At 38.0% G+C, this 21,622-nt stretch overlaps 1 protein-coding gene across 2 annotated transcripts in view; it reads left to right on the top strand.

The window, feature by feature from the left end:
• UGGT1 (UDP-glucose glycoprotein glucosyltransferase 1) overlaps positions 1-21,622 on the top strand; it is a 117,003-nt gene that overhangs the window by 14,244 nt on the left and 81,137 nt on the right. For both annotated transcript variants that reach the window (XM_001504931.7, XM_014732357.3), the window contains exons 5-12: positions 5,418-5,530; positions 7,148-7,322; positions 8,430-8,526; positions 9,734-9,812; positions 14,598-14,698; positions 15,364-15,463; positions 16,821-16,881; positions 20,853-20,944. In XM_001504931.7, coding sequence (XP_001504981.2) covers positions 5,418-5,530; positions 7,148-7,322; positions 8,430-8,526; positions 9,734-9,812; positions 14,598-14,698; positions 15,364-15,463; positions 16,821-16,881; positions 20,853-20,944 — 818 coding nt within the window. The remainder of the gene's footprint in view (positions 1-5,417; positions 5,531-7,147; positions 7,323-8,429; positions 8,527-9,733; positions 9,813-14,597; positions 14,699-15,363; positions 15,464-16,820; positions 16,882-20,852; positions 20,945-21,622) is intronic.

Raw genomic sequence — 21,622 nt, 5'->3', positions numbered from 1 at the left:
TCTTCTCCCCCACAATTTCTGGCAACTACCATTCTACTTTCTATCTCTATGAATTTGCCCATTCTAGATACCTCATATAAGTGGAATCATACAATGTTTATCCTCTTGTGTCTGGCTTATTTCACGTAGCATAATGTTTTTAAGGTTCATTAATGTTGTTGGTTTATCAGGATTTTGTTTCTTCTTATGGTTGAATAATATTCCATTGGCTGTATTTAACACATTTCGTTTATCCATTCATCTGTTGATGGACATTTGGATTGTTTCGGCCTTTTGGCTGTTGTGAATAATGCTGCTGTGGAACATTGGTGTGCTACTATCTGGTTGCATCCCTGCTTTCAATTCTTTTGCATGTTTACATAGGAGTATGGATCATCTGGTAATCCTGTGTTAAACATTTTGAGGGGCCAGTGCCATGGTGTAGTGGTTGAGTTCATGCACTCCAGTTCAGCAGCTCACGGTTCACAGGTTTGGATCCTGGGCGTGGACCTACACACTGCTCATCAAGCCATGCTGTGGCAGTGTCCCATATACAAAATAGACGAAGATTGGCATGGATGTTAGCTCAGGGAGAATCTTCCTCACCAAAAAGAAAAGTAACATTTTGAGGAACTGACAAGCTCTTTTTCCCTAGCAGCTGCACCATTTTATGTTCCCACCAGTAATGCACCAGGACTTCACTTTCTCCATATACTTTCCAACACTTGTTGTTTTCTGTGTTTTTTAGATAATGGCTATCCTCCTGGGTGGGAAGTGTATTTTGTGGTTTTGGTTTTCATTTCTCTAGTGACCAATGATGTGGAGCATCTTTTCATGTGCTTATTGGATATCTGTATATCTTCTTTAGAGATATGTCTATTTAAGACCTTTACCCATTTTGGAATTAGATTATTTAGGTTTTTTTGTTGTTGGGTTGTAGGAGTTCATTATACACTCTAGACATTAATCACTTATTAGATATGTGCTTTCCAAATGGTTTTCCCATTCGGTGGGTTGCGTTTCACTCTGTTTATGGCGTCCTTTTTTTTTTTTTCCTGCTTTTTCTCACTAAATCCCCCCAGTACATAGTTGTATATTTTAGTTGTTGGTCCTTCTAGTTGTGGCATGTGGGACACTGCCTCAACGTGGCCTGATGAGCGGTGCCATGTCTGCGCCCAGGATCCGAACCAGCAAAACCCTGGGCCGCTGAAGTGGAGCATGCAAACTTCACCACTTGGCCATGGGGCCGGCCCCTATAGTGTCCATTGCTACACAAAAGTTTTTAATTTTGATGAAGTCCCATTTATCTAGTTTTCCTTTGTTGCCTGTCCTTTTGGTGTCTTATCCAAGAAATCATTGCCAAATTTGATGTGATGAAGCTTTTTCCCTATGTTTTCTTCCAAGAGCTCTATAGTTATAATATTAGCTTTTAAGTTCAGCTCTCTGATCATTTTGAATTAATGTTTGAATGCAGTGTAGAATAAGAGTCCAACGTTGTTCTTTTCCGTGTGCATATCCAGTTTTCCCAGCACCATTTGTTGAAAAACTGTCCTTTCTCCATTTGGTCTTGGCACCCTTGTTCAAAATCAATTGATTATATATGTGAGGATTTATTTCTGGGCTCTCTATTCTATTCTGTTGGTTTGTCTTTCTCTCTTTGTGACAGGACCACACTGTTTTGCTTGCTGTAGCTTTATCCTAAGTTTGGAAATCAGAAAGAATGAGTCTTCTGTCCACTTCTTTTGATGCCTCTCTAGTAGTCTTTGATTGCTTCCTTGCTATCTGGTATAATAAAAAGTTTCAAGTTCATTTTGTACATCTCTGACCCTAGATTTGTGTTCAACTATTTTGCTAAGAGGCTCATTAAAGTGTTTCTTTTTTGGTGGGGAATGGTATTTTAAGAGCACGATCTAGGCACTAGGGATATTCATTGCTAATGGGTTCGTCTTTGTTCTTATGCCTTTTAAGCAGGCAGAGATAGGAAAAGACTACATATATGTCTAAAGACAAAATATATAAAGCTACGTAAAGATGAAATACTTTGTGAGTTCATGCTGATATTTTCAATTCAAATTAAGGACTACTTTGTTACCTGTATATCGCTTTTCTTGCACATTGAGAATCTTAGTTCTCAAGGATATAAGGGATGATTGACTCTCATGATTACTCATTTGTTTTATCCATGTTGCATATACAGTAGCGTTAAAGACAATAGTCATCCTATTGCCACAATTGTATTTATTGAAAACAGTTAAAAAGTTTTCTTTTGGCCTAGTGATCCCCATTCTCCCTCCCCCCATTTTAAAAAATGAGTGTATTCTACCTAGAGTATAGATGTTTCATATTATATTATATCCCTTTTAACCCTCATTTTGTCTTAGTTCTACAAAAACTTTATATCTATAATGCTCACCACTTGTCCTTTTGCCAAATGTCTGTAGTCAGTGGGCTTTTTTGACACGTGCATATTGGTAGATGCCTCAGAAAGGGCTCATGGGAACAGTATTTCCTCAGTTTTTGATTGTTTATTTAACATTCTGGGTATAAAATCCTTGGTTCGTATTTTCTTTCCTTGACTATTTTAAACATATTATTTCATTTCCTTTCAGCATGAATCTTCCTGTAGAAAGTGTGATAATATAATTTTCTTTCCCTTCAAAGTCTCTTGCCCTTTTTGTCTAGAGGCTCAAAGGAGTTTTTCTTTTTCTTTAAAGTCAGAATTTACTAGAATGTAGTTTAGCAGTGATTGTTGTGGGTCAGTATTTTCAGATATGCAGTATGTTCTTTTAATATAGAGTTTCAAACCATTTTTTATTTCAGGAAACTTTTCTTAAAAACTGATTATAATTTGTTCTTTTCTCTTGTTTGGAATTCATATCACCTGTATGTTGAATTTTCTTTGCCTAGCTTCATTATTTCTCACTTTCTCTTGAATCTGTTTTCTTTATTTTTGATTTTTAAATGTTTCTTGTTTTCACCTTCTATTTCTCCTAAGTCATTCCTTATTACGTTTGCTTTTGTGCTCAATCTAGTTTAGTCTTTATTTCTAAAGTATTTTTCTTTTACTTCTAATTTTTCCTTGAGTCCATCACCTCATTTCTGAGTTTCTCTAATTCTGACTTAGGTTATTGCGTATGTCTTGTACAATTTCCTTAATGTATTTTAGTTTGTTTGAAATAACAGGTTACATTTTTATCTGTCTTCTAGCTGTATATTTCTGGCATGGTTTTATTGACTGTACCTGTGCTGTCCAATATGGTAGCCAATAGCCATGTGTAGCTATTTAAATTTAAACCAATTAAAATTAAATGAAATAAAAAATTTAGTTCTTCTGTTGGATTAGCCACATTTCAAGTGCTTGATAGTCACCTGTATCAAGTGGCTACCATATTGACCAGTGCAGATACAGAATGTTTCTCTCATTGGAGAAATTTCTCTTGTCCAGTGTGCATCTGTAAGAATAAGGGTGTTATTCTGTTCCCTGCCCCCTCTTTCCCAGTAGCTTTGTATAGGATTTGACATTGAGACATTTTGCTCATTTTGATGTGAAATTTGTTTTTCTTAACTTTTAGAGGTTGACATGGCGCCTTCTTCTGTTGCTTTTATGTAATGTTAAAAAATGCAGTGGCTTGGGCCTGTCCCCATGGTGTAGTGCTTAAGTTCAGTGTGTTCCACTTCAATGACCCGGGTTCATGGGTTTGGACCCCGGGTGTGGACCTACCACCCTTTCCCAGCCATGCTGTGGCAGTGACCTGCATATAAAGTAGAAGAAGATTGGCATAGATGTTAGCTCAGGGCTAAACTTCCTCAGCAAAAAAAATGTGGTGGCTTGGTTTTTGAGATTTCCTGACTGTTTTCTTCTGCACTTTTATTTGGACTTTCTCTTTCATTTTCCGGATATCTCTGTCCTACTCAAGTTTTATTTCACCCTCAGCAGTTTCTCCCTAGAGTGGGGCCCTGTCCTAGAAGGAGGTCTGGCTTATGAGCTTTGAGAGTTCAGACTGCTAGATTGCTCCAATGCCTGTGAACTCTACTGTTGATTCCTTGTGCTCACCTGGTATGAGACTGAACAAAACCCATTGGCCCCCATACTTTCCAGTGAATACCTGGGCTGTTTTGAGGTTTTCTTGTTTTTAGGATCATCAGAATTTCTGTTGTTTCCCTCTTCTTCCTTCTCCATGACCTCTGATAACTGCAGATCTTGTTGAAGTTTTGTATCCTGGGGATTTCCTTTCACCTAGTTTTGTCATCAGTGTGGTTCATTGGTTTCTGTTTTTGCTGTCTGGTTGCTCTGTTTTTATAGGGAACTTGGGGAGATTGAAAAACTATGCTGCCTCTTGCCATCTGTGTGGAATTTTATTACTTTTTATAAGTGTGATACTGTTATTATGTTTTTTGAAAAAGCTCTATTTTTTATTGAGACACACTGAAACTTTACAAATGAAATGAAATGTTATTTGGAATTTATGTCACAATAATCTAATAGAGTGTGGTAGAAAGGTAGATGGAATAAGATTGGCCGTGAGTTGGGAATTATTGAAGCTGGGTCACGGATACGTGGGGATTTATTATACTATTATTTCTTCTTTTTTGTGTGTTTGTAAGTTTTATAATAATTTCCAAAAATTGAAGAATGTAGTGAAAAGTTTTAGTATCAATTTTTCATTGCAAGCTTTCCATTTCTCCCCTTCTTTTCTTGATTATTTGTATTCCATCTCTAGAAAAGGACACTTTAATTTGACTATGTTATGTGAATGACGTGAGTGCGTATACCAGTGCTTATCCTTCTGTCCTTTCTTTCCCATCTCATTATACTCCCTCTTCTCAGTGTGCCTCTCGTGCAGGCTACAGATTGACTCGTTGCATTACGCCTTGGTGTTAATGCATTTCACTGTAAACGGAAACTCACGTCTCATTCAGCCCTTCCCTTGATTGTCTTACTGTGCTCCTTACGTAATTTTACCTTTCCATCTACGCTATTTTTTTTAGGCCCAGTTGTTTTTTTGTATTCTATGTCATTCTTCCTATTTCAGTGAGGGGCTTCATGTTAATTTCATATTGTACTTAATTAGAACTGCTTCCTTATACTTTGGCACTGAAACTTGACATTTGTGAGCTTAGTTTTCTACAAGGTACATGCTGCATTCCTTGGATATCTTTTGATATCTTCTGAGATAGAATTTTAAAGTTCTGTATTCGGGATGATAGTAACACCTGCTTCATGGGGTGATATTAGGAGGAACTAGATGAAATAATACAAGGAAAGCAGTGACACCTAAAGCTCTCACATTCTGTCACATAATGGGTGTTCAGTAGATGTTAATTTTTGCTTTTATTGATACTGTTTTATCATTTTATTATGTATTTAGAATATTTATGTATTTATCTTGCCTTTGCTTAGAAATTATTGTAAAAATGTCTTGTGTATTGTATGACAGATAGCAGCTGATGAACCTCCACCAGAGGGATGTAATTCGTTCTTTTCAGTGCATGGGAAGAAGACTTGTGATTTTGATGCCCTTGAGACCCTTCTCCCAACAGCGTCTGAAAGGTGGATTGTGGGTTTCTTTATAAGTGTCTTGTGCTCATCGTGCTTTCTTCTGTATCAAGTGCACCTTCTGATCTTTCTTAGGGGTTTTGGAGTCTGTAGGTATAGTAGTTTAGAGTACGGATTCTGGAACCAGACTGACTACATTTGAATCCCAGCTCCATCCCTTAAAATAGTTTTGTGAACTTAAGCAGATTACTTTTGTGATCTCATTGCAAAATGGAGATAATAAGAGTACTTAATACTGCTGTTATTATTGAGTAAGGACTATATCTGAGATTACATAGGCTTTGTCATCAGCTTAGTAAAGGAAACTGTTAAAGCCAGTGCCTGAAGTAATGATATTGATGATAATCTCTCGGGATATTATTAATTTCAGACAAAAGAGACTATTTAAAAGATAATTGCAAGCTTAATTTGAATATTAAATTGGTAATTAATGAGCTAACTCTTTTGCTTAAGGTAGGTTTCCTGTGGTTGACAGATATAATCAGTACTCTTGCTGTCTGCCTGGGGCACTAACCCCTTTGTACCACCTCTGGCTCTGTTATAAATGGGATAGTGGTGGTGTCTCTCAGTGCTGCTCTCCCGGATTGGACGGGTGTTTCAGGTGGGGGGCTTCTTCTGTAGTGAGACTGTCTACCCAGCACTTGTCCTCTGCTCCCAGATGGCATGAGTGCTTCCTACTTAGGGTGACAACCGGAAAGCACAGTGCACATTCCAGCCATCTCGGGCTGGAGGTGTGAGCATTCAAAAATGGCTGCATGGTAAAGGAGTGCTCCCTTGGGGAAAACAAAATTGATTGATTTAAAGAATTGTTTGTTTAATCTGTTACAACAATAATATAGACCTTTATAAAGAAAAGAGTGATAGTGTCTCCTCTTCTGAGAGGTGGTTAAGTGTTTTTAATGGTTTGGCATATATCATTTTAGACTTTTTTCTGTGGTTACAAGTAGGTTTATTTTACAAGAGGCACCTTCCATTTAGTACGTGTAGGTGTACCTCAGTGGGAGGGGTTGGTAGGTCATAAAGTCTGTGCATTAGGATCTATTCATATCTTGATGCCATTCTGAGAAAATTTTTGGTGGTGGGGAAGTTTTAAAATTTATGAGGAAAACTTGAATGTTAAATCTAATAGTACGAAGATCATAGTAGTAAAAATGATAGAGGAGGGGCATGCTGTATTGGCAAGTTATATGCTTCTAGTCATCGTCTGCTTTTTGGCATTATTTGTACTTATGTTTTCAGATAAAAGGATAATTATATTATATTCCTGTGGTAGAATAATTTACTAAAGCTTTAGTACTATGAGATCTGGATATGTATCCTTTTTCTGTTTTTTTCCCCTTTCTCCAGTAATGGGTAACAATTATTAATCAAAGTCTGTATTTTATAGTTAGTATTCATATAATATCCTTTTATTATTTTTAATTATGAACAAATAAGACCCATATCTGACAATATTCTTACTAAAATTTTTTTAAGATGGTGATGCTCTTTATATTAAGATGCTTACAATCTTTGCTTGAATTATCATGGCTATAGCTACATTTTGTACTGTTTTTCATGTTTAAAAACTTGTTGAAGTTTACATTTTAAGCTTTTATTATTTCTTTTCAGACCCAAACCTTTATTGTTCAAAGGCGATCACAGATATCCCTCATCTGACCCTGAAAGCCCAGTGGTGATTTTCTACTCTGAGATTGGCTATGAGGAATTTTATAATTTCCACCGCCAACTTACATCAAAAAGCAGTGCAGGCAAAATCAATTACGTATTCAGACATTATGTATCTGTAAGTATTGACTTATTTATAGCTGCTTTAAATATTAATTTGCCCAGCATGACTAGCACATAAGCTGATAATTTCCCCCCTTATAAAATTATTTGAACTACTTTCTGAGAAGAGTAGTGCTTTCATCACATCTGTTATTTGCACATAGGAGGTACTTTGCTTGCCTTTCTGAAGAGATCTAAAACAATCAATTTTAAAAAAATGGCTTAATAAAGTTTACATTCTATTTCAAAATGAATGATGTAAATTATATTTAATTTGGTCCAGATTTAGTATGGTCATCATTCTATGGAACTGGGTCTTGAGTTCAGTTCCTTTCCAACCCCTTTTTTTCTTTTTGGAATGTTTTCATTTAGTGGAAGGGGGAGGATTTCTAAGGAGGTAAAGTGAGGCAGAATTGATGTAAAATTAAGCTTTTAAAACCTAGGTAGCATTTAACATTTAAAATATTCATGTGTAAATATGGTTAGCCTTTAAAGTTTCTGTGTCATCATAAGCTTAGTAAATACTGGATCCTAAGTCTATGCAAATAAAGTAAAAATTTTAAATGGAAATGTGTATGAGCAGAAACAGATTTACCAATATCCAGTTTTGGGCAACTGCCATCTTTCCTCCTGCCCTCCAGGCTCTGTTGCTGGTGTTAAAGATTAAAATGTCTAAAGGGCCATCCTTGTTCAGGATGGTGGTAAGTCTGTGACATTTGGTTAACCCGAACCCTACCTGAAGACATTTAAATTCAATAGAAATGTACACACACACACATTTACACACATGGTCCCAACCAAGCACTCTGGGTTTGAAACCTCACCGGTTCTCAACCCTGCTATGTAGGCTCTGGAACAGCTTTTTCTCTTGTTCTGTTTCTTCCCATAGTTTGGTTGTCTTTGCCTTTTCCACTGTTCCTTCATCCGGTGTTGCTTCCACCTTGGAATTCCTGTTCTCATACTTGTGTCAGGCTACAAACCTAGGGGAGGCTAGGATTCCCGTGGAAGTTTGTGTATTTCGAGTGTGTAACCCTAGGTGATGGCTGTGCCACATTAACATGGCTGTGTTCTGTACCATTATACGGTGATGGTGATGATGGTGGAATACTTGTTCTGCTTCCAGAATCCCAGGAAGGAGCCTGTCTACCTCTCCGGCTATGGTGTGGAATTAGCCATTAAGAGCACTGAGTACAAAGCCAAGGATGATACTCAGGTGAAAGGTGAATTTGTAAATTAAGACCACTGTGTTTTCTTTAAATAGGAGTTAAAGGGGAATTTGTTTTTTTAATGGAAAAGAATAGACTGAGGAGTATGATGAATCCGTGTTTGAATCCAGGTTCTGTTACATCTGAGTTGGGTGATGTTAAGCAGATTAGCCAGGTCCCAATTTTTTTCTCTGTAAGGTACAGATAATGATATATTGCCTCTTCAAGTATTTGTGAGGAGAAAATAAAATGTATATGTGAAGAATTTAGCATAGTTGTTTGCACAGAAAAAGTTCGTTAAGTAGTAGCTGTTGTTATTGGTGACATCTAGGTCACAAACAGCCATTAATTTGTGACCCACTCTGAAATCTTAAATTATCCTATAATTAATGAACAATTTCGTGTTTTCTATTATTTTTTGTACTTGGAACAATTTACTATGGATACTTCCTGTTGTAATACTCTAGGGTTTTGAATTTTCTTATTTCTATCCCAAGTTTTATCTGTAGTCCTTTTATTTCTTTTGAGCTCATTTTAAAAATGATTGGTGTGGCTACATGGAAGGTAGCCTAAATGCCTCATCATTCTGTTTGTAGTAATTATATTTAGGGTTAAGTTGCCTCCTTGCAACTTCTTCAGAACTTTGAAATTGAAAAATCCATTGTTCACAATTTTAAAGGTATTAATTTAGAAATTTTCAACATGTAAAATTTTCCAAAGTCTAAGGGAAAAATGTATTCTTACCTTATCCAGGAACACAGGATATATTAAAAACATTTGTTCTGGGGCCAGCCCAGTGACGTAGTGGTTAAGTTTGCATGCTCCACTTTGGTAGCCTAGGGTTCACAGGTTTGGATCCTGGGCATAGACCTATACACTGCTCATCAAGCCATGCTGTGGTGGCATCTCACATACAAAAAATAGAGAAAGACTGGCACAGATGTTAGCTCAGGGTGAATCTTCCTCAAGCAAGAGGAAGATTGGCAACAGATGTTAGCTCAGGGCCAATCTTCCTTACCAAAAAGAAAGCAAAACAAAAAAAATTTATTCTGTCTGTTTGTTACCATGGCAAAATGTTAATTTGAGGTATTCAGCATTTCAAATGGTACTATAATTTCAGGTGTTTCTAATTTTTTTTACATTATTCAAATTTTATGAAGTTGATAAAATTTTTATTTCTGATCTGAGTAAATTTAGTCATGTATTTGCTGTGCTTTTATAGGAACTGAGGTAAACACCACAGTGATTGGTGAAAATGATCCTATTGATGAAGTTCAAGGATTTCTCTTTGGAAAATTACGGTACGTGTATTCCTTTTGGGAAATGGTCTTATTCTCTTTAAACTTCCATGCTTCCTTGAATTGTAAGCATTGTCTTTCTCATTACTGTCTGAGTTGCAGGCCTCCCAACAGTTCTTTACAAATGTAATCTGATATGAAGAGGTTGCCACTTAGTTTATAGTACAGTTTCTGATTTCCAGTCATTCTGAACATTCTTAGTGATACCATAGCTGCCTGCATATGGCTTAAATTGATTTCTTTCTCTGGGCCTTACAGTTCATGGCGTAGGGTTACGTGCCATTTTTTGATTCACGTAATAGGAGAAATCTAATTGTTTCACTCAATTTTTTTTCTGGAGAAATTCAATGTATAAGTTGGAAAGATCATAGCTATTTATTTATGCTAAACATAGTCTGAAAAAATGCAAAAGAGGTATAGTAGATTTTATAAATGTTAGGTTGAAATGCATTTTCTTAGAATTTGTCTTATATGACAGAGGATAGAAAATTTTTTTGAAGGAAATTTCATAACCATTTTATTAAAGCAGCGTAGAAAATATTTTTCTTTTTTCTTTTTTTGTTGAGGCAATGTTGGTTTATACATTGTATAGGTTTCAGGTGTACATCGTTATCGTTTGACTTCTGTATACACTACATCATGTTCCCACCAAAAATCGTTTCCGTCTGTCACTGTGCAAATGATCCCCTTTACCCAGTTTGCCTTCCTCCAACCCTCTTTCTCCTCTGCTAACTACCAGTCTGTTTTCTGTGTCAGTGTGGTTCTTTATTTTCCTCATATGAGTGAGATCATATGGTATTTGTCTTTCTCCCCGAGACTTACTTCACTTAGCATAATACCCTCAAGGTGCATCCATGTTGTTGTGAATGGCATGATTTCGTGTTTTTGTTTTTTTATGGCTGAGTAATATTCCATTGTGTATATACACCACTTCTTTTTTGGGGGGAGGCAGATTGGCCCTGAGCTAACATCTGTTGCCAGTCTTCCTCTTTTTGCTGAGGAAGATTGGCTCTGAGCTAACATCTGTGCCCATCTTCCTCTATTTTGTATATGGGATGCCACCACAGCATGGCTTGAGGAGTGGTAATTAGGTCTGTGCAAGGGATCCAAACATGTGAAGCCCATACCGCTGAAGCGGAGCATGCAAACCCAACCACTACGCCACCAGGCCAGCCCCACATCTTTATCCATTCATCTGTTGATGGGCACTTAGGTTGTTTCCAAGTCTCGGCTGTTGTGAATAATGCTGCAACGAACATACGGGGACATACATCTTTATGCATTCATGTTTTTTAAATTCTTTGGATAAATACCCAGAAGTGGAGTAGCTGGGTCATATGGTATTTCTATTTTAACATTTTTTTGTTTGTGTGAGGAAGATTCACTCTGAGCTAACATCTGTTGCCAATCCTCCTGTTATTCTGCTTGAGGAAGATGAGCACTGAGCTATCATCTGTGCCAGTCTTCCTCTATTTTTTTTGTGTGTGGGTTGCCTCCACAGCATGGCTGATGAGTGGAGTAGGACCATGCCCAGCATCTGAACCCATGAACCAGAGTGTGTGGAACTTCAACCTCTCAGTCCTGGGGCTGGCCCCACTATTTTAATTCTTTGAGGACCCTCCATACTGTTTTCCACAGTGGCTGCACCAGTTTACATTCCCACCAGCAGTGTATGAGGGTTCCTTTTTCTCCACATCCTCTCCAACACTTGATATTTTTTGTTTTTAATAGTAGCCGTTCTGATGGGCATGAGATGATATCTCATTGTGGTTTTGATTTGCAGTCCTCCAATAATTAGTGATGCTGAACATCTTTTCATTTGCCTGTTGGCCATCTGTATATCTTCTTTGGAAAAATGTCTGTTCAGATCCTCTGCCCATTTTTTAATTGGGTTGTTTGTCTTTTTGTTGTTGAGTTGTATGAGTTCTTTATATATTTTGGAGATTAACCTCTTATCGGATGTATTGTTTGCAGATATCTTCACCTAGTTGTTAGATTGTCTTTTCATTTTGTTAATTATTTTTGCCATGTGGAAGTTTTTAGTTTAATGTAGTCCCATTTGTTTATTTTTTCTCTTGTTTCCCTTGTCTAAGGAGACATGTTCAAAATGCTAATGCTAAGACTGATATCGAAGAATGTACTGCCTATGTTTTCTTCTATGAATTTTATGGTTTCAGGTCTTACATTCAAGTCTTTAATCCATTTTGAGTTAATTTTTGTGTATGGTGTAAGATGGTGGTCTATTTTCACTTTTTTGCATGGGGCTGTCCAATTTTCCCAACACCATTTGTTGAAGAGACTTTCCTTTCTCCATTGTTTGTTCTTGGCTCCCTTGTTGGAGATTAGCTGTCCCTAGATGAGTGGTTTATTTCTGGGCTCTCAGTTCTGCTCCATTGATCTGTGTGTGTTTTTGTGCCGGTACCATGCTGTTTTGATTACGGTAGCTTTGTAGTCTTCTTTGATATCGGAGTGGGATGCCTCCAGCTTGGTTGGTTTTTCTCAGGATTGCTTTGGCCATTTGGGGTCTTTTGTTGTTCCATATAAATTTTAGGATCCTTTGGTCTATATCTGTGAAAAATGTCATTGGGATTTTGATAGGGATTGCATTAAATCTATAGATTGCTTTAGATAGTATGGACATTTTACATTAATTCTTCCAATTCATGAGCACAGAATATTTTTCTTTTCCTGTGTCGTCTTTGATTTCTTTCAGTAATGTCTTATAGTTCTTGGTGTACAGGTCTTTCACCTCCTTGGTTAAATTTATTCCTAGATAATTTATTTATTTTGTTGCAATTGTAAATGAGATTTTCGTCGTTTCTCTTTCTGCTAATTTGTTGTTAGGGTATAGAACTGCAACTGATATTTGTATGTTGATTTTGTATGCACAACTTTACTATATTCATTGATTATTTCTTACAGTTTTTTGGTGGATTCTTTAGCGTTTTCTTTATAAAAAAATCATGTCATCCACAAATAGTGACAGTTTCACTTCTTCCTTTCCAATTTGGGTGCCTTTTATTTCTTTTTCTTACCGCATTACTCTGGCTGGGACTTGGACTACTATGTTGAATAAGACTGGTGAGAGTGGGCCTCCTTGTCTTATTTCTGTTCTTAGAGGAATAACTTTAGTTTTTCACTATTAAGTATGATGCTGGCTGTGGGTTTCTCATTTGTGGCCTTTATTATGTTGAGATACTTTCCTTCTATGCTCATTTTATTCAGAGTTTTTATCATAAATGGCCGTTGAATCTCGCCAAATGTTTTAAAAGGATTGTACACTATGAGCAAGTGGGATATCTCTCAGGGATGCAAGGATGGTTCACCCTCCACAAATCAATCAATATGATACATCACATTAACAAAATGAAGAATAAAAATCATATGATCCTAGAATTTTATAGCTGAAATTTTCCTTAGTAGTTATTTTAAATGTTGCAGTTATTTCTGATATGACTTGATAATTGTTCAGAGCCCTGAATTCTGCTTCATCTGGAAATCTTAATTAGGACATGTATGGTGTGCTTTTTTTTTAAGCAGGGATCACAGAGAAAGAGCGTGTGTAGGCTCAGCTTCAGATGCTTCAGCTTTAACCCTTGGCCGAGTGAAATGACTGACTAGACTAACAGTTGGCAGCGATGACTTAGTTCGTGTGAAATTACTGTGGCTCTGTTGAGTTCGTTGTATGCATACATACATTTCCTCATGTTTAACGTCGGTTTTGGCCTCGTTCCTGTGCAGTCAGGTTCCATTTTTATTGGGCCCAGGTTTCCAGAATCCCTTTCATATTCACGTTTCTTACGTTTGTTTTTGGATAGCATGATGATTTCATGTATTTACAGCACAAAGGGAATATGTGGAATATTAAAGACTTTTTTGCGGGGGACATTCAGAATAGTTATTTAGCTATCTAAAGTAATTGGACCATTTTTTGATATTCTTATCATGGACAAGAGTTTTAGTAACTGATTAGAAATGGTTTGGTTGGAAGGTGAAGGGCCTGAGTAAATATTTTACTTTCTGCATATTGCATTTAAGAAATTTTGAGTTTCTAACATTTAAAAGAATAGAATTTCTTTACCAACCATCCATCTGTCTGATCTGGATGATATATCTCTGCCTCTGATGACTTCTGTCTTACTGGCTTTAGAAAGAATGCACTGTGTTTTAAGATAAAACTAAACAAAACCCAATAATCTTGGTTAACGTGAATTGTATTCGTGTAACTAAAGGATTTATGAGCATGTAGCTGACACAAATTCATTTTGGGACTGGCAGCAATGTATTTCCAATTTTATTTTGAGAAATTAAACAGATTCAGAAAAGTATGGAGAGCAATATAACATACCCATGTACCCACCAGCTAGAATTGATTGTTGCTATCGTACTTGCTTTTCTGTACCAAAGAACTATCAAGTTTTTCCCCTCCACATGTGTCTTCTTTTGCTTGAAAAAGGAAACAAGGTGAATAAAACACCAGCAGTGGAATTGAAGTCCCCTTTGTTCCCTGCTCTTAGTCCCGCTCCTCACCCTTCCTCCGATATAGAGAATCACTTTTGTAGTGATTCATTTTTAATCTGTAAATTTTATGGTTTTTAAACTCAGTTATAGTTTTCTATATTAACTTATTTTTTAAGAATATCAATTATACTTTAATTTTTTTCCTATATTGTAGAAGTTTTCCTATGGCTAAGGGAAAAATCATGAAGATGAAGTTGGAGCCAATTCCTAAGTGTGCTTTGAGAAAGAAAAGATGCGTGAAAAGGATTGATTTTATGTTTCTTTCAGAGACCTGCACCCTGCCCTGAAGGAGCAGTTGAAAGAACTCAGAAAGCATCTTGTGGAGAGCACCAATGAAATGGCACCTTTAAAAGTCTGGCAATTGCAAGGTAATAGCCACGCAGAGGAATCACTGGCCTACTCTTTTTGACTAAATTTTATAGTGTTAAAAAATGTCAGATTTGAATTTAGTTGTATTTATTCATGTAATTTTGAGGGTACCACGGATTTTTACGATAGTGGTTAATTATGATTAATCAGAAAAGAAAGTCATTTTGTAGACAGATAACACTGTGCAGAAGTAATGTGTGTAAATGACTGTCAGATCTTTTTCTGTGTGACCAGATACATGGCTTGCGGTACTAGAAACATGTTTGTCTTAGTGTTTATGTTTCTATATGTATACATTTATTGTACGATGTATCTGTCGAATGTTAAAGGCATGTCTGTACAGCAGGATCTATGTGTGCTTTTCTGGTCCAGAGAACTCTTTATCAGTTTTCTCCTAATGTAAGTTACTAAAATCTCTGCTGTGCTTTGTGGTGTGTTGTAAATTCGGAAGGAGGAACGGCATGCAGTTGGATCAGAGAAGGGGTACAGTGAGCACTCTAGGGATCTGTGAAGTGAATAGAACCTGGAATTAAACCATGGGCACGCTCTGAAGTGTGCAGCGTGGAGCATTTTTCAGTACCAAGAAGCTAGCGGGAAATAAGTGTGGTTCTGTTTCTCATTACCTTTGATTAATAACTTCAAACTGTGTTTGGCGTTGTTGCAGATCTCAGTTTCCAGACGGCTGCCCGCATCTTGGCTGCTCCTGTTGAGTTAGCTCTGGTGATCATGAAGGACCTTAGTCAGAATTTTCCTACCAAAGCCAGGTAACAGAGAGTACTCAGGCTTTGAGACGTTCTCCTTAGCATATACCTAATTATCTTCATGTTCACGTGCAAAATGAAGCAGTTAAAATACGGAAATACTTAGAAAATTAAAGCTCTGTTACTACCAGCACCACACTGCTAATGGTGCTGTCTTTCTGAGAAGGCGTCAAGAACCTGGCATTGTGTGGTTGAAGGGGCCAGCCGGGTGGTGTTCTTGGCACTGCCACTTGATGGCTGTGTGAACTCTGCAAATAAACCATCTCTCTTTACCTCACTTTCCTCAGTAGTAAGATGGAAATAACAGCGCCTACCTTTTGGATTGAATGAGTTAACAAAATCTAACGTATGTGGGCGTAACTAATGCAGGGTCTCTGGACGACAGTGTTTTTCTTCCTGAAGAACTTCACAGATATCATCTTAATTAATCTGGATGAAATGAGTTATAAAGGTTGACTTGTTTTACAGTGACAGAATAAAATTTTGAATGCATCTTTTTTGGTAATTGCTTTCTGTTGTGTAGTGGTCCTCCACATCTCATAAATGCAAGGCAAAATTGTTTCAGAAGCCAAATTTTTAGAAACGAATACTTAAATGATTGTCAGTCTTTTTCTGAGTCCCTGAATAAGCTGTTTTGACTTTTTTTTTTGGGCGGGGGGCGGTGAGGAAGATTGGCTCTGAGCAAACATCTGTGCCAGTCTTCCTCTATTTTGTATGGGACGCCACCACAGCGTGGTATGATGAGCAGTGCTAGGTCTGCACCCTGGATCCAAACCTGTGAACCCTGGGCTGCTGACGTGGAGCGCAAGAACTTAACCACTGTGCCACTGGCCTGGCCCTGTTTTCACTTCTGATATGAGATGCTTTGTAAATAAATTTGTTTATTTGATGAGTCTTGGAAAATACTTCTTAGCCAGGACTTACAGATCATATAGTACATTTAGTCCAGCATGCTGTTGAAGATCTATATGCAGGATTCTGCATCCACTATGTGCACTTAAGGAGCATGAGCACTCTGTTGCCTTAATTTATGTAACATTATTCTTTAGTCCATAAGCTATAGAGATCATGTACAGGAATAGGGTTATATATATTCAACTAAGATATTAGAAATAACTGTACTTGCATTAAAATGTTGCTATTATTGCTACTTTTCCTTGATGTTGTATCTTGTAATAATAAAATATACATTTGAGAGGAGAAATATATTTATCAATTGTAAAGCTTTCAGATTTTTTCCATTTAGAGTTTTTTTTGTAATTTATTCAGCAATGTGTTGTTTCATACTTAAATATAGGAAAATTGAAGACATTTATATCAAATATTAAACTAAGCTCTGATAATGTTTTTGTTTCCTTAGAGCAATAACAAAAACAGCTGTGAGTTCAGAACTTAGAACCGAAGTGGAAGAGAATCAGAAGGTATTAACCACTGGAAAATAGTGGCCTTTCTGTTTTACATTGTAGCTTTAAAAATGAGGAAATCTGAGTTAAATCAGTGACATTTAACAGTTTGACTCTTCTTTTGTCAAAGATGGTGGTATTTTGATTCATTTTGTAATCTTTTTTATATTTTTAATCAAAGTTGAATATGAATATAATTCGAAGTATCAAATGGTCCCACCTGTTTGTTTAGAAAAATGGCGCGCCAACATCTCATTCTCTGTTGTCCCCTTCCTGGAAGCATCTGCTTTCAGCTCTTAGCTGGGTCTTTTGGTGTTTGTCTTCAGACTTGTAGCAAGCTTAAATTGGCACTTTTTTTCAGTTTCAGAGCTTATGTATTGGCCTCCTACCACACGTGTGAGGTTTCACTTTCTTTCATTGCCCTCCTGCCATGTCTGGCACTACTCCATGTTGGCACTTTCCCAATCTCTCCACCTTCCCTGAACTTTTGTCATGATTTCTATCCATTTTTGGTCTCCACTCTGGGCTCGTTGTTCTTTGTGTCTAGTGCATACCAGTTATCCTGAGAGCTTCCTTTCACCTCTTTGGTTGGATCTCCTAGTTTGTGGATTCCACATTGTCTTTGTTTTTGGTTTAGTCCCTTATTTTGGTGCAGCAGTCATGCTTCTTGAGAAAAGTTGCATGCAAAGTAAATTTCAGACTCTGAGAAATCAATTTCTGTTTTTATTGATAGCTTGGGTGGATATAGAATTCTAGATTGGAAGTCATTTCGAAGTTTGAAGTTATTGCTCCTAGGAATTTTGGTTTCCATTGTGGCTGTTGAGAAGTCTGAAGCCTTTGTATAAGATCTGTTTTTCCTTTCTGGAATCATCTAGGATCTTTTCTTTGACCCTAGTAATCTGAAATTTCACAATGCTATGCTTTTTTGAAAAGTCTCCTGACTGTTGGGTGGTGGGTGGGTTCTTTAAATCTGGAAAATCGTTGTCTTTCAATTTGGGACATTTTCTTGAATTATTTCTTTCTTCTAGTTTGTCTTTTCTGTTTTCCTACAACTCTTTATTTATTTTGAAGATGTTTTTGTACCTTTTTGACTAGTTTGACCTAATTTAAAAAAATCTTTTCATTCCTCTTTTCCAACTCTTTTTGTCTTTTATTTTTAAACTTTCTATGAAGGATTTTTCAACCCCCTTTGTTGAGACTTTTCCTTTAGTTGTCAAGTTTTTAATTTCCAAGAGTGGTGGTGGTTCTTGGGTTCTTCTTTTTATGGTGTTCTTGTATCTTTATGAAGATAGCAGTGGTGCGTGTGTGTGTGTCTCCTCTCTGCTCAGTCTGTTTCCTCTTAAGTTGCCTTTCTTTCTGTCTTGCTCTTTTGCCTGTAGTGTTAGAGGCTTTCCTTAGGTGCTGGTGACCCGTGGCTAGCTGCTCATGTTGAAGAGTGAGGCAGGAAAGCTGATTGGAAGCCTTAAGGATGAGGCTTTTGACTGTAGGCTACACCCGTGTGGCTGTTTCCTAGGGAGCCCCAGTGATGGTATCTTTAAATCTTTGCTCTTGAACTGTTCAATCTCCAGAAAAGATCTTTTAATCTTCTGCCCGGAGGGCGAAGTCTGGCCGCCAGAGGGCAGAAGCCCAGGAGGGAGGGGCATGTGATAGCTTCAGCTGGGTCCCCTGTTTTCAGTATGGGATCCCCGCCCTCAGTTGTGTTTTGTTTCCCACAGTTCCCAGATTTTCTCTTTTACTCCTTCCAGCGAGTGGGCCTCCGTGTTTTTGGAGTAGAGGGAGTTGTAAGAGTCACCTGCTGTGTGAAATCCGCAGGGAGTCTGGGGCTCTTATGTTTGAAGGCTTTCTGTCAGAACTCAGATTTTAGACTAATAATTACCCCTCGTACCTGTGTTCTTTGAGCTGCCAGTTCCTGAGCCTTTTGGGGAGTCCGCAGGTGACCTGGGGTTCTTCTTGGCCTCTCCTGCTGTTGTCCTAGCGCTCAGCTTTCTCAGGATTGCAGAGACAGTCACTGTGCACACATATCCTTTCCAACTTCCAAAATTAGTTGCCTTTTTTATTTGATGTTATGGATTTATAGCTTTAAAAGAGTCCCTTTTTAAAAAACTGACATTTCAAAAGTGTTTCAGGAGGAAAGAAGGAGGAATGATTGTGTTCAGTCTACTCTCTTTACCCCAGATTTTCTTTTTTTTTTCTCCCTAAAGATTGGCACCTGAGCTAACAACTGTTGCCAGTCTTCTTCTTTTTTTTTTCCTGCTTTATCTCCCCAAACCCCCCCGCCCCATACATGGTTGTATATCTTAGTTGCAGGTCCTTCTAGTTGTGGGATGTGGGACGCCGCCTCAATGTGGCCTGACGAGCGGTGCCATGTCCGCACCCAGGATCCGAACCCTGGGCCGCCACAGCAGAGCGCACAAACTTAACCACTCGGCCATGGAGCCGGCCCCATACCCCAGATTTTCTTAATCTTTATGCATATTAGTTGAATAGATCTAAGGAATAAATAAACCAAATATCTCAAATATTTACTAATTGAAGAAACTTTGACAGTTTTTATTTACTTAGTTTTTGATTTCCAGAATAACAATATCAAATATTAATTATGGGATTTTTTTTCTCCCCAAGGAAGATAAAACATTAAATTATACAGGCTATATATTGATACCTACTGGATTCTTCATTTTTTTGAATAAAATATTTTACTAAAGTATAAAATACAAAAGTATAAAACACATACAAAAATGCGTACAAATCCTACATGTTTAGTGTGATGACTTTTCACAAGTGAACACATATGTGTTACCAGCGTCCAGATCTAGATGTACCTAGGAGCTGTGCTGAGCTGCTCAGAATCAGCCTTTCTTACAGTCAAAGGGTGCTGTGCTCGCAGCCTGGAAGTGAGTGGGCATGGAATTTTTCTCTGCTGTGTAAGAAATTCTGATTCTCATTGATGCAACTCTCCATTGTGTTGGTTGCCATTTAATCCTGGCGGAGCAAAGAAGCAAAAGCCCTGGCTTCCTCACTGTTTTGTTTCGTGTTTTCCCCATGCAATACTAGAACTTAAGTGTATTTCTCTTTGTCCACAGACTGGGGGGGGATATAAAGGAGCTCAGCAGTCCCTTGGAGTTCCTTCCTAGGAGGGAAGCTCAGTTCTTCCCCTAGCCCTGAGAGAACTACAGGGTTACATTCTGTCCCTAGTATCTGATTAGTTTCTTCCCTTCTCTACTGTGTGGAATTCCTCCCTGTGTGGATTACCTCCCGAATATGTGAATAACAGTCCCCGTTTCCTGGGAGAGAAAGAGGAATTGAATGGAGAGGATATAAGCCAACGGAAACTACAACATGGTCTCAAAGCAGTGTTTCTGATGGGTCAGGCAGCTCTTTAGGGCTGCAAGGGCCACACAGCCACGTGTGTGCCAGGACAGCCACCGTCTCGGAGCACCAGGTCGTTGAAGGGCCCCACAGAAGCCCGGTCTTGGAGAGCTAGGTTGCATGTAGGTGCTGTCCTCAGCACAACAACTAGAAGTTTCTTGGTATGCCTTATTTGATGCTGTGAGGGAGGCGTGGGCTTTTGAAGCCCTTTTAGGTTAGATCCCTGGATTTCATTAAGAAGGCCCACCTGTGTTTGGTGCTGCAACCTCAGTTGGCATCACACACAGGGAAGAGTAACAGAAGTCCTCTTTTATGAAAAGTGACCCTCAGTACTTGGTTTATTTAACGCCCCCCGCCCCGACATTATAGGAAACGGTTGTATAAATCATTGTTGGAAGGAGGGGAGGAAGGAGAGGTGTAGCCCGTAAGCCGGCAGTTTCATCACAGTGTAGTAAATGCTGGGAAGGGTCTCTGGGAGAGAGACGTAAAGGAAATGTGAGCCTAGCCTTAGGGTCTCCTATGGTAAGTAAGGGGATGTCAGTACTTGTACATATAATAAAGCCAGAAGCATGGAAATTTTTGTTAAGCATTTCTTCCTGCTCCTTTTTTTAACATTTCAGTATTTCAAGGGAACTTTAGGATTACAGCCTGGAGATTCAGCGCTGTTCATCAATGGACTTCATATTGATTTAGATACACAAGATATATTCAGGTATGGATAATGTTTTTCATTCTCTGAAAAGTTTGTATCATGTGTAGCTCCTTGTGATGTGTTCAGATTGGTGTTCCTCCTTGATGTGGCTTGTTGCGAAGCCTGACGGCTTGCAGGCTCGGTGCGTTGTGTTCATGTGGGCCGATGTTCTCACCGGGCTGGGCAGGAGGATACTTTGCCATTTTTTATCATAATGTACACATTTAAGGCCTTGGGCATTTAGGGTCCAGTGTTTCTTGAGGACGCCCTTTTAGAGCTATTGTTGTCCTGTTAACCATAGAAATAGAAAAGAGCAGCGTTTTTTGCTTCTGGGAACAGTGTGAAGTAGATTTATTTGAAATACTGTCTTTGGTGTCTCAGAAGGTGTTCTGTCTTACATATATTATGTAAATACTTACCTTTTTGTTTTGTTAAAATGTGGTTCAGGACTAAATTGCTCTAAATTGTCCTCATGAATTTTTGTGGGGAGCAGTGGACAGATTTTATCCTTGGAATTGAAATGGACACAGTTTACACTCTGGCTTCATAAATGTAAACACAAAAGCTGTTGCTAATGCTGCAGAAGGAGCGGTTTCCACAGTAAGATGTTTCTCACGTTAATTATTTTAATTGAGCTTTTATGTCCACATATCGCTTTACAGAGCTCGTGAAAAATTAGTGAAGGACATTTTAAAAGAT

This window comes from Equus caballus, chromosome 18 (genome assembly GCF_041296265.1).
Source record: "Equus caballus isolate H_3958 breed thoroughbred chromosome 18, TB-T2T, whole genome shotgun sequence".
Classification (NCBI taxonomy): Eukaryota; Metazoa; Chordata; class Mammalia; order Perissodactyla; family Equidae; genus Equus; species Equus caballus.
This window is presented reverse-complemented; position numbering and strand designations above follow the sequence as displayed.